General features: G+C 48.0%; 1 protein-coding gene across 3 annotated transcripts; it reads left to right on the forward strand.

The window, feature by feature from the left end:
* Positions 1-3,538: 3,538 nt before the first annotated feature.
* ARL11 (ADP ribosylation factor like GTPase 11) lies at positions 3,539-10,255 on the forward strand. Of its 3 annotated transcripts, XM_065901919.1 has the most exons (4): positions 3,565-3,666; positions 3,789-3,885; positions 4,086-4,166; positions 4,469-10,255. In XM_065901919.1, the coding sequence occupies exon 4, from the start codon at positions 4,487-4,489 to the stop codon at positions 5,063-5,065; it is 579 nt and encodes a 192-aa protein (XP_065757991.1). In that variant the 5' UTR covers positions 3,565-3,666; positions 3,789-3,885; positions 4,086-4,166; positions 4,469-4,486; the 3' UTR covers positions 5,066-10,255. The 3 variants fall into 3 exon arrangements, with proteins under 3 accessions (XP_065757990.1, XP_065757991.1, XP_065757992.1); XM_065901918.1 differs by lacking the exon at positions 3,789-3,885 and having other exon boundaries at positions 3,539-3,666; XM_065901920.1 differs by lacking the exons at positions 3,789-3,885; positions 4,086-4,166 and having other exon boundaries at positions 3,595-3,666.
* The last annotated feature ends 263 nt before the right edge of the window (positions 10,256-10,518 follow it).

The raw sequence follows: 10,518 nt of genomic DNA on the forward strand, positions 1-10,518 counted from the left end.
ATCGAACAGTGGATTCTAATGATCTGTGAGAAGGGGAGTAGTGATTTGGGGGTTGAACTTAGGAACTTCACCTCGTAGACTTTTATATTGTTTGACTCTCATACAGAAAAATATATTCATCATCACTTATATAATACTTTTTAATAAAAAGAAGAAAATCAAAGTAAATACTTTGCTGCTTGCTGCCCAGAGTGACAGGAAGTCATCTGGGAAATGGAGAAAAGTCTCAAGTGCTGATTGGAGCTTCTGAGAAGTGACCTTCCACACTCCTTCCTAATCAAGTGATTTTTTTCCTGCCAACTAAAAATACACTCTCCAGTTCAGGAAATGTGGCTGATTGAATAGCAGCTGCTGCCAACGACCTACTTTGCATATTAAAACAACCTTGGAAGAAAAGTAGCAAAACCTCCCTGTCATCAGTTCCTGTTTGGACCAGGGCTCAAGCTCATCACACACGTCTCTCTTGGCTTCCACATTAGCCTTCCTGAGTTTTTCCCAAGACAGCCTCTGGCCACTGTGTCTTTTCCCCCTGTAGTGTCAGGAAACTTCCTGCAAATATTGTAAAAGCAGAAGCTGAAGGAGTTTGAGTGCAAAGCTAACATTCTTCGGATCTTTCTCACAGTTTCAAAAAGCAGATCACCCACTGCTGTTTCCTTTTCCTGTGTGTTTTTTAAGTGACAAAGATCCACTGCCAAGATACTATTTCTGTTCAGAGCCGGCGAGAGAGAGCAAAGAGACATAGGCACAAAAATTTCCCCCAGCTCCACCATGGTGGAGAGATGGGTGTTTTCAGTAAAATGGAAACTAGAAACATGGAAAAGGTCTGGAAGATGAGCTGTACTCTAAATGTAAAACACAAGTCAGCCAAAGTGATAATAACTCAAAGTACAATGTGTAATGCTAAATACAGACATTAAATAATCTACAATATTATACTCTATATCTAATTCTATTATATGATATCCTAGTCTCCATAAGCATGGGTAATGTTGACCTCTCCCATTCATAAAGCATGCAGATGCATTTTGAAAGATTTACTTTTTTTAATCAGGGAATTCTCTGGTCCAGTGGTTAGGATGCTTTCACTCCCAAGGGCCCAGATTCGAGCCCTGGTCAAGAAACCAAGATTCCACATGCTGAGCAGTGCAGCCAAAAAAAAAAAACAAACAAACCTGATAGACTATACAGAGCACTGCTCATAGCTGCTCAATAAAGTGATGCATTGAACCTGTTATGTGGCAGCTGGGATGGCAGAGGAATCTGGGGGAGAATGGTTACATGCATATATCTGACTGAGTTCCTTTGCTCTCCACCTGAAAATATCACAACATTGTTAGCCACCTACACAGCAATGTAAAATAAAAAGTTATAAAAATCACATTATCTTTATAGAATATTGAAGCAGAATGAAATTCAGAGATGACCTAGTCCTACCTTTTTGGTTTACAGATTCGAAAACTGGGGTTCAGAAAGATTAAGTAACTGACCCAAGGCAACACAGATAAGAAGCAGCAGATCTGGGGCTCGAATTCAGATCTCTAGTTCGTCAACCTGTCTTCTTCCTACTATATGAAGGTGCCTCATGATTCCAGGGTCACTCTTCTGCTCTCTCTCATTTGCTAGACAGCAAGCAAGAATTACTGCAGCATTTCCTCTGATTTCTTATCTTTGGACTTGACTACCGAGCTACTTAAGCAACCAAGAATGAGCACTTGGGGGGGGCATGCCCACAGCATTGTGTGTGTGTGCGCATGCTCGCGCGCACACATATACACACACACACACTGTTAATTCTCGTTAAAGACAATCTTGGAAGAAAGCATGTGCTATAAGAAGACAACCTTCTACCGGGGAGTGCTGGGAAATACAGTAGACACTGCTGCCCACCGAACACTATTCTCACTTCCTTCTTGCTTAGAATGATGCAACTTTATTCAGCTATTGAGAAATAGAGACAGTATGTTTAGAGGTGAACCCTGCCTGGCCAAACCAAGTCATTTCATTCTCTCAGACAACGAGATATTAGAGAGAACGGACTGGGAGGCTTTGGGGGAATATTTCCTTTCTGATAAAAGGAAGGTGTGGTACCTCTCACCACACACACAGCCCATGCAGGACCACAGTAGCCACAACCACAGACTCACAAAAGAACAAAACAACAGTACCCTCAACAACACAGTGCTGCCTAGGTTTCTGATTTTTCCCAGTTGCTTCCTCCTATTAAATACAGCAGCCTGATGATACCAGTCATCACAATAAGACGCTTGCCATTTACAAAGCACTTCCTCGGTGAGTAACACGATGTGATAAAAGAGAAAGAGATGAATTATAAACCTCAGCAAGATCATGAGCGAATTATTTATCCCGTCTGAGCCTGTTTCTTCGTTGATAAGATGAGAGAATCACAACCCCCAGCTTGGTTCCTGACATTTTAATGAAAGAATGTGCCTGAAAGCAGAGTTGTCACCCGTTATGAGAGCCAAATCACTGACGCTCCAGATCCAAATCAGGATCTGCTACAGAAGCAAGGGCTTCTGACTGGCCAATGTTTTGAAAATTCTATTTTCCGGGGGCATCATTTCTAGTGGGAAAAACATAGTGACACTGTTCAGGAAAAAAGAAATTAAGAAAGCTGCTTAATCATCCTTAATTTTAACTACATTAATACAGCTTTATAATTTTTTAATAAAATTTTAAACTTCTAATTTTAATATAGTAGAAGTAGTTCAGTCACTGAGTCATGTCTGACTCTTTGCGACCCTATGGACTGCAGCACGCCAGGCTTCCTTGTCCATCACCAATTCCTGGACCTTGCTCAAACTCATTTTTATATATATGCATATATTTATGGTGGCCCAGATGTTACAGAATCTGCCCCCAATGCTGGAGACTTGGGTTTAACCCCTGGGTTAAACCTGGAGAAGGGAATGGCAACCTACTTCAGGATTCTTGCCTGGAGAATTCCATGGACAGAGGAGCCTGGTGGGCTACAGTCCATGGGGTTGCAAAGAGTCAGACACAACTAAGTGACTAAACACTTTCACATATAAGATAAACCATAAAATTATATGTCTATAATAATTATATATAATTTTATATATTTAAATATATATTATCTATATATAGGTTTGCTTTCAACACTTTAGACCTATTTTTTAAGACTGTTTTAATCCTACTTAGGCAGTTCTTTAGCACATATGATTCCAAGCAAACCAAAGAATCTTCAGGCACCAGAAACACAGGGAGGCATGAGCTGAAAAAAAAGGTCCATTTCTCAGCTTTCTGCATGGAAGGGATCTGAGATCCTGAGAGGAAGAGTAGGAGAGAAGCAGCTGAACACGACCCGGGTCCGAGCCGGGCGCCCGCCCTCCTGCCTACGGAGCCTGAGCGGCAGAGACCCGGAGCTGCGCCGGGGCCCCGAGTGCAGAGCTGAAGGGCGGCGGGCATCCTGGCGACACCGCCGGGGCAGGGGGCCGCGCTCCGGGAGCCCCGGCGCCGGGGGCGGGGCTCAGAGGCGGCCCCGCCCCCGCCCCCCGGGGAAGGAAGCCGAAAAAGGGGAAGCGGCCCCATCCTCTCACACTATACCAGCGTCTCTGGACTGAAAGCCGCTGGCCCGGGAGGACCACCCAGAGGGGCAGCTTTGGGCCGCAGCCTAGTAACTCTGAGGTAACTGTCATTTTTACGCTTCTACCCCTGGCCTGAGGAGTGAACACAGGGCGTCTCATTTTCCTCCACGGGGCAGCTGAAATCTGTTCCTGGGCCTGAGACGCCCCCTTCCCCTGTTCCAGCCAAGGTTTCCTGGGACTTATGGCGGGGACAAGTCTTGGTCTTAACACTTGAGATTCTTCAAAAACGTGTGTCCTGTTCTGGAGGTGATTTACCTCGGTAAGCCACTGGAGGAAACCACTTCGCCCCGAGCGGTTCCTTTGTCTGCAGTCAGCAGGATTTATAAACAGGCACGGTTAACAGGGTGGGAGCTTGGTCCTGGGGGCGGGGTGGTTCCAAAGGCTGCAGAAGGCACCACCAGCCCCCTGCCCGCTTCTCTCAGGGCACTGACCCCGGGATAACTTCCCCTTGGGGTTTAGGCTTCCAGGTGGACACCAGAGGCTCAGAGCCACGGACCAGCAAGAATCGAAGACACCCTTCAGTCACTGCTACTCAACCAGGTTTGTCTAACGGAAGTGGGTTCTGCCTCCTTGCCTTAACTACCAAGGAATGGGAGCTGACGTCCCATGTTTTCAGGGGGAGACCCTGGTCTCTTCTCTGTATCAGGCACCCCCACCCCGACCCCCAGAGATAGGTTAGCTGATGTTGACTCACACAGCCCTGCTTCCCTGCCCTTTCAAAGCCCAGACCTGGGTTTGAAAGATGACACTGTGGACATTACCTTGGGTGTAGAGGCCCTTCTCCCTTGACCCACATGGATTTCTGTTCCTTCCGACGAGTGCACCTGGCCTTTCTCCCCTAGGGTCTGCCAGCGGCCGCCATGGGGTCTGTGAGCTCCCGAAGTCACAAGGCGGAAGCCCAGGTGGTGATGATGGGCCTGGACTCGGCCGGCAAGACCACGCTCCTGTACAAACTGAAGGGCCACCAGCTGGTGGAGACTCTGCCCACCGTGGGTTTCAACGTGGAACCCCTCGAGGCCCCCGGGCAGGTGCGCCTCACCCTCTGGGATGTCGGGGGACAGAGCCCGCTCAGGGCCAGCTGGAAGGACTACCTGGAGGGCACGGCCGTCCTCGTGTTCGTGCTGGACAGCACAGACGAGGCCCGCTTGCCCGAGGCGGTGGCTGAGCTCACGGAGGTCCTGGAGGACCCCCACCTGGACGGCGTCCCCCTCCTGGTGCTGGCCAACAAGCAGGACGCACCCCACACCCTGCCGCTGCCCAAGATCCGAGACAGGCTGGGCCTGCGGAGGTTTCCGGGGCTCTGCTGGGAGCTGCGGGCCTGCAGTGCCCTCACCGGCGAGGGGCTGCCTGAGGCCCTGGGGACCCTGAGGCGTCTCCTGAGCTACCGCAGCCCCCCGAGTCTCCAGGTGGGTGCAGGGGGCGGCCGCCGGGAGACCTGAGAGCCTCGATCCGGGCAGAGCAGCCTGTCTTCTCTGCTCTTACAGACTGGAACACCAGCTAATCCTGGACGGAACCTCAAGATCTGTTTATCAAACAAGGAACCCTCCTAGGCTCAGACACAGTATTTAAGTCTTTGGACTTATTGTCACTGGTGTTTATGTTGCAAATCAGCTACTCTTGGAATAATGATACTCTAAGTGTTCCAGGTGGTTCAGCAGCAAAGAATCTGCCTGCAATGCAGGAGACGTGGGTTCAATCCCTGGGTCGTGAAGATCCCTTGGAGAAGGGAGTGGCAACCCACTCCAGTATTCTTGCCTGGAGAATCCCGTGGGCAGAGGAGCCTGGCGGGCTACAGTCCATGGGCTCTCAAGAGAATCGGACATGACTTACCAACTAAACAACAACAAAGAAAAAAAACCTCAACATAATTCGTTTAGTAACTCATCATTACCACGTGTGAACTGAAAAACTAAGAACAAGTGGCTGCAGAATAATTAACACCTAAATTCACAGAGGGAAAGAGGTTTCAAAATCAGATCAGAATATCAGACTTGAACATGTTCATGATCTTATGAATGATTGTTCTTAGTAGCCCCCTAAATCATCCCAAGTGCCACCACCCTCTGAGAGCAAGCAGTCCGGGCCAGCAGGGTCAAGTCTGCTTCCAAAGGATCTCGGGTTAGAAGTTGGCTGGGCACTCAGCCCCGGACAGAGGCCGGGAGCTTGGACCTTCCAAAATCAATCACCTTCTCTGACCCTGACTCGTTATTCTCTGGAGGAGGGCGTGACAACACTCCAGTATTCTTTCCTGGAGAATCCCATGGACAGAGGAGCCCAATGGGCTACAGTCCCTAGGGTTGCAAAGAGTCAGACATGACTGAAGCGACTAAGCATGAATGCACGAATGCATAGCCCTTCTCCAACTTTTTGTTATCCTGTGCTGGTCTTTTTCTAGAATCCTTCATTGTTTTCTGTTTTCCTTCTCTTTCTTCTCCTTGTATAGATTCCCTTAAAGATCAGATTAATCAGTTTCATTCATCCATTTATTCATTCACTTAATCAAAAATATGTCGAGCATGGAATTTGTGGCAAAGGGCAGTGAGTTTTAGATATGAAGCGGGGCCTCCAGATGGGAGGCGTGAATTCTGAAGATATGTATAGCAGCAATGCACCTCTCACTATTTACAGTGAAAGAGGAAGTTGAACATAGCATCCTAGAAGGGTTTTCAGGTGATTTTTACCTAGGAGCCATGAAGCTCCTGAAATTATTTGCAAAAAGATCAGAAACTTTCATTAGATTTTCAAAGGCACCTGTGACTCCCTAAGGTAAGAAGCACCAATCTGGTCTTATCCTTCAACCCAGGAATACTTCCTATAATCTGAGTTTTTTAATAGCAAGCTGCTTCCATTTGGTACCTGCTCTCATGTTAAACAGCTCTAAATGTTGGATATTCTTTCCCTCTTGGGCTTCTGTCAGCCTCCTAAGAGCTCCTGACAGTGGCTCTGCCCTCTGTGGGGTGACACATGACAACTGGCCCTCGACACCCCTCTGATGTCTGAGAGGCCCCGCTACCCAAAGTCTCCCCTTCTAACATCAGCTTAGATGTGCCTGGTTTTTTCCGCCTCTTGCCAGTTGATGTGTTTCAAGACTTCCTGTGTTGGACACAGGAAAGTACAAAGATGCAAAGACAAAGGGAACAAGGCCTCCAGGCTCAGGGTGCTCTGGGTGGGGAAGCAGAGGACATGATTCCCATGAAGGTGAGGATGGGAGCTTACTGTTTACTGCGCATGTACTGGGCCCGGTTCTGTGCTCAGTCCCTTACAAGAGATGATCTCTAAGTCTACCAATTCTGCCAAGTAGGTATCTTTCCCATTTTACAGAATTAGACACTGAGGCCTGGAGAGGTTGTGACTTGCTTAAGGCATGGCTCTTAAGTGACACTTCTGGAATTTGAACCAGATGTTCTAGCCCTTGATGATGCCTGCATTCTTCCATGACATTGTGCTTCTAGGAGGTTTAAGCCGAGGTTGACATCTGATTGGCAGATGAGATGGGGGAGCAGTCTAATCAGAGGAAAGAGATTGTTTGGAGGCATGAGGGACAGTGTAGGAAGGACAAATAAGCCAAAAAAAAAAAAAGAAAGAAAGAAAAAAAACTGAAACAGGAGGTTGGGGGTGAGAGGTGGTATGTATTATAACAGGAAACAAAACTGAAAGGAGGGACTTTCCTGCTGGTCCGGTGGCTAAGACTCCACGCTTCCAATGCAGGGGGCCCAGGTTCAATCCCTGGTCAGGGAACTAGATCCCACATGCTGAAACTATGACCTGGCATAGCCAAATAAATGAATAAATGCTACATTTTTTTTTTAATGGAGAGAAATTTTAGATCCAAGTTGAGAAGCCTTCCTTGGTGGTTCAGATGGTAAAGAATCTACCTGCAATGTGGGAGAGCCAGGTTCCATCCCTGGGTTGGGAAAATCCCCTGGAGAAGGAAATGGCAACCCACTCCAGCGTTCTTGCCTGGAGAATTCCATGGACAAAGGAACCTGATGGGCTACAGTCCAGGGAGTTGCCAAGAGTCAGACATGACTGAGTGACTAACACACACACATGAGAAGGCTTAGACTTTCATAATCAGGAGTTGGTCTCAGAGAAGTGAAACTGTCTGGCTTCCATTTAAGAGGCTAATTTAGTGGCAGTGTAGGGGTGAAATAAAGAGAAGCGGGAACAGTGGGAATGGAGAGGCAGGGAATCCCAGTGGATGCCCATTGTAGTCACAGAGGAGGGGAGAGGAAGACAAGAACACTGAGAGCCATTTCTAAGAGAAAAGGCTGAGAGCGGAAGAACTTGAAGACACTCAAGGTTTTGCGCCTATGTAGCAGGTGGGATTGGAATGAACTGAGAAGGTGGACACGGGAGGCGCAGGTTGCAAAGGGGTCAGACCCGCTGGGCTCTGCTGGGTCTGAATGTGTTTATAGCTCTGTTCACACTGTGTCATTATCTGCAGACCCTGGGGCACCTGGGACCCCCTGGAGGTATCTGCTGGTTTCTGTTCATGGAAGCTCATCTCCGCATGTGATTTGTCCTGTTTTTATTGTGAGCTCATCTTCAGCAGGGTGTGCTTTTCCTGTGTGACTGCCTTGTGCTCTGGGTTGTGACAGGGTTTCTACACAGAGGGGTTTCCCATTAGCTGTCTACTAGATGCTGGGGCTTTCGATTGTTTGAGACCAGATATTATGTTAGTTTCCCTGCTTGGGGCTCACAGACTGCCCAGGCAGTAGCAATCTGAACTCCCCACTCGTTCACAGCCCAGGCCCTCCCTGGAGATGCAGTTTCTGACAGGCGACTGTTTTTCTTTGCATTCATATCCCAAGATAGACCATTTGCTTCCACACGCCTGGCTGAGCTGGTGAGCAGACTTTTCCAATCCCCTTTTAAGAGAGGGGTGCCACTTTAATGCTCTTGCTTTTCTGTTGAGCTCAGAGCAAAATTTTCTCCCCTCCAAACAAGAGTGAGGCCACATCTCCCATCCCCATGCAGATGCGATGACCATAGACCGGTCCCTAAAACCTAGGTTTGGCTTCTCTAAGATGCTCCTGGACTCCAGGCTTCACTAAACTGCTTTGGCTATAGGTTTCCCCCTTCATTTCTGCCACTTGGATTTCCCTTTTTTTTTTTAATGTTCAATGATAGCCTATATTAAAACATTATTTCTGACTATAATTTACCCGAATACTTATGACTCCATAAGTATTGGAAACAGTGACGGACTTTATTTTTAGGGGCTCCAAAATCACTGCAGATGGTGACTGCAACCATGAAATTAAAAGACCCTTGCTCCTTGGGAGAAAAGTTAGGACCAACCTAGACAGCACATTAAAAAGCAGAGATATTACTTTGTCGACAAAGGTCTGTCTAGTACAAGCTATGGTTTTTCCAGTAGTCACGTATGGATGTGAGAGTTGGACTATAAAGAAAGCTGAGCCCCAAAGAATTGATGCTTTTGAACTGCAGGGTTGCAGAAGACTCTTGAGAGTCCCTTGGACTGCAAGGAGATCCAACCAGTCCATCCTAAAGGAGATCAGTCTGAATATTCATTGGAAGGACTGATGTTGAAGCTGAAACTCCAATACTTTGGCCACCTGATGTGAAGAGCTGACTCATTTGAAAAGACCCTGATGCTGGGAAAGATTGAAGGCGGGAGGAGAAGGGGACGACAGAGGATGAGATGGTTGGATGGCATCACTGACTTACTGGACATGAGTCTGAGTAAACTTCGGGAGTTGATGATGGACAGGGAGGCCTGGCGTGCTGCAGTTCATGGGGTCACATAGAGTCGGACACGACTGAGTGACTGAACTGAACTATGACTCCATAGTGGAAAAGGGTCCATCTGCTGTGTTGGTAGGCACCTGCCAGGGTCCCAGGAAAGGCTGAGAGGAGACCAGGATGGCCTAGGGCACACAGGTGGTGGCTGGCTTTGCCTTCTCCAGGTCTCGCATCTTTCCCCCTGCTTCCATTCCAACCACAGCGGCTCTGGAGGGAGGGTGGAACCCCATCTTCTTTTCTTTTTTTAAATTTTATTTGTTTATTTGGCTGCTCTGGGTCTTAGTTGTAGCATGTGGGATCTAGCTCCCTGAGCAGGCATCGAACCTGGGCCCCCTGCACTGGGAGCTGAGAGTCCTAGCCACTGGACCACCAGGGAAGTCCCCCCATCTTCTTTTAGAACCTTCCCTGAAGACCACAGGGTAGCTGGCCTTGCCCACTGGAAGCAAGAGTGGCAACAGGTCAACGCTGGCCGGTAGGACTGGGGATTCTACTCTCCTGGCCGCTGGCAACTGGGAGGTGGGGCAGTCTGTGGCCAGTAGGATGGCCTCAGCCCCTGCCTTCCCTCCTGAGTCAGGCCAGAGCCCACCAAGGACATGGAGGGGGCAGACAGAGGGGCTTCCCTCCTGCTCTTGTGCTCAGATACACATATGGACATATACATGTACTTACATCACAGAGCTACAGCACAGGGGACCTTAGGAAAAAAACAAATTGTGCCTTCTGTTTTATTTTGTTGTTTAAAAGGTCTTCTCATTATGGAAGAGGTATTTTGCGTGTTTCAAATCACCCACACCTTTCAGATCCATCTGCCTTCCATTAACCCATGAGCAGGAGTAAGGAGGTGCAGGAGCTGATGTGGCTGAAAAGCACGTGTCTATTGCCTTCTTATATATAAATGAATTTTTTCTTTCTGCAAACACTGTGTACAGTGAGGTTTATTTCACGTTGGAGAGCCGATTACCCCTTTGAATATGGGTTGAGTTTCTCCCTCTCTGACTCACTGATTTTTATTTTATTTATTTATTTATGGCTGTGCTGGGTCTTCCTTGCTGTGCAGGCTTCTCGCCAGTTGTGTGAGTGGGGGTCACCCTCTAGTTGCGGTGCACGGGCTTCTCTAGTTATG

Source organism: Muntiacus reevesi, chromosome 11 (assembly GCF_963930625.1).
Source record: "Muntiacus reevesi chromosome 11, mMunRee1.1, whole genome shotgun sequence".
NCBI lineage: Eukaryota > Metazoa > Chordata > Mammalia > Artiodactyla > Cervidae > Muntiacus > Muntiacus reevesi.

Excerpts from the sequence above, each read along its gene's own strand:
- ARL11 (XM_065901918.1), top strand. The coding sequence starts at position 4,487 with ATGGGGTCTGTGAGCTCCCGAAGTCACAAGGCGGAAGCCCAGGTGGTG.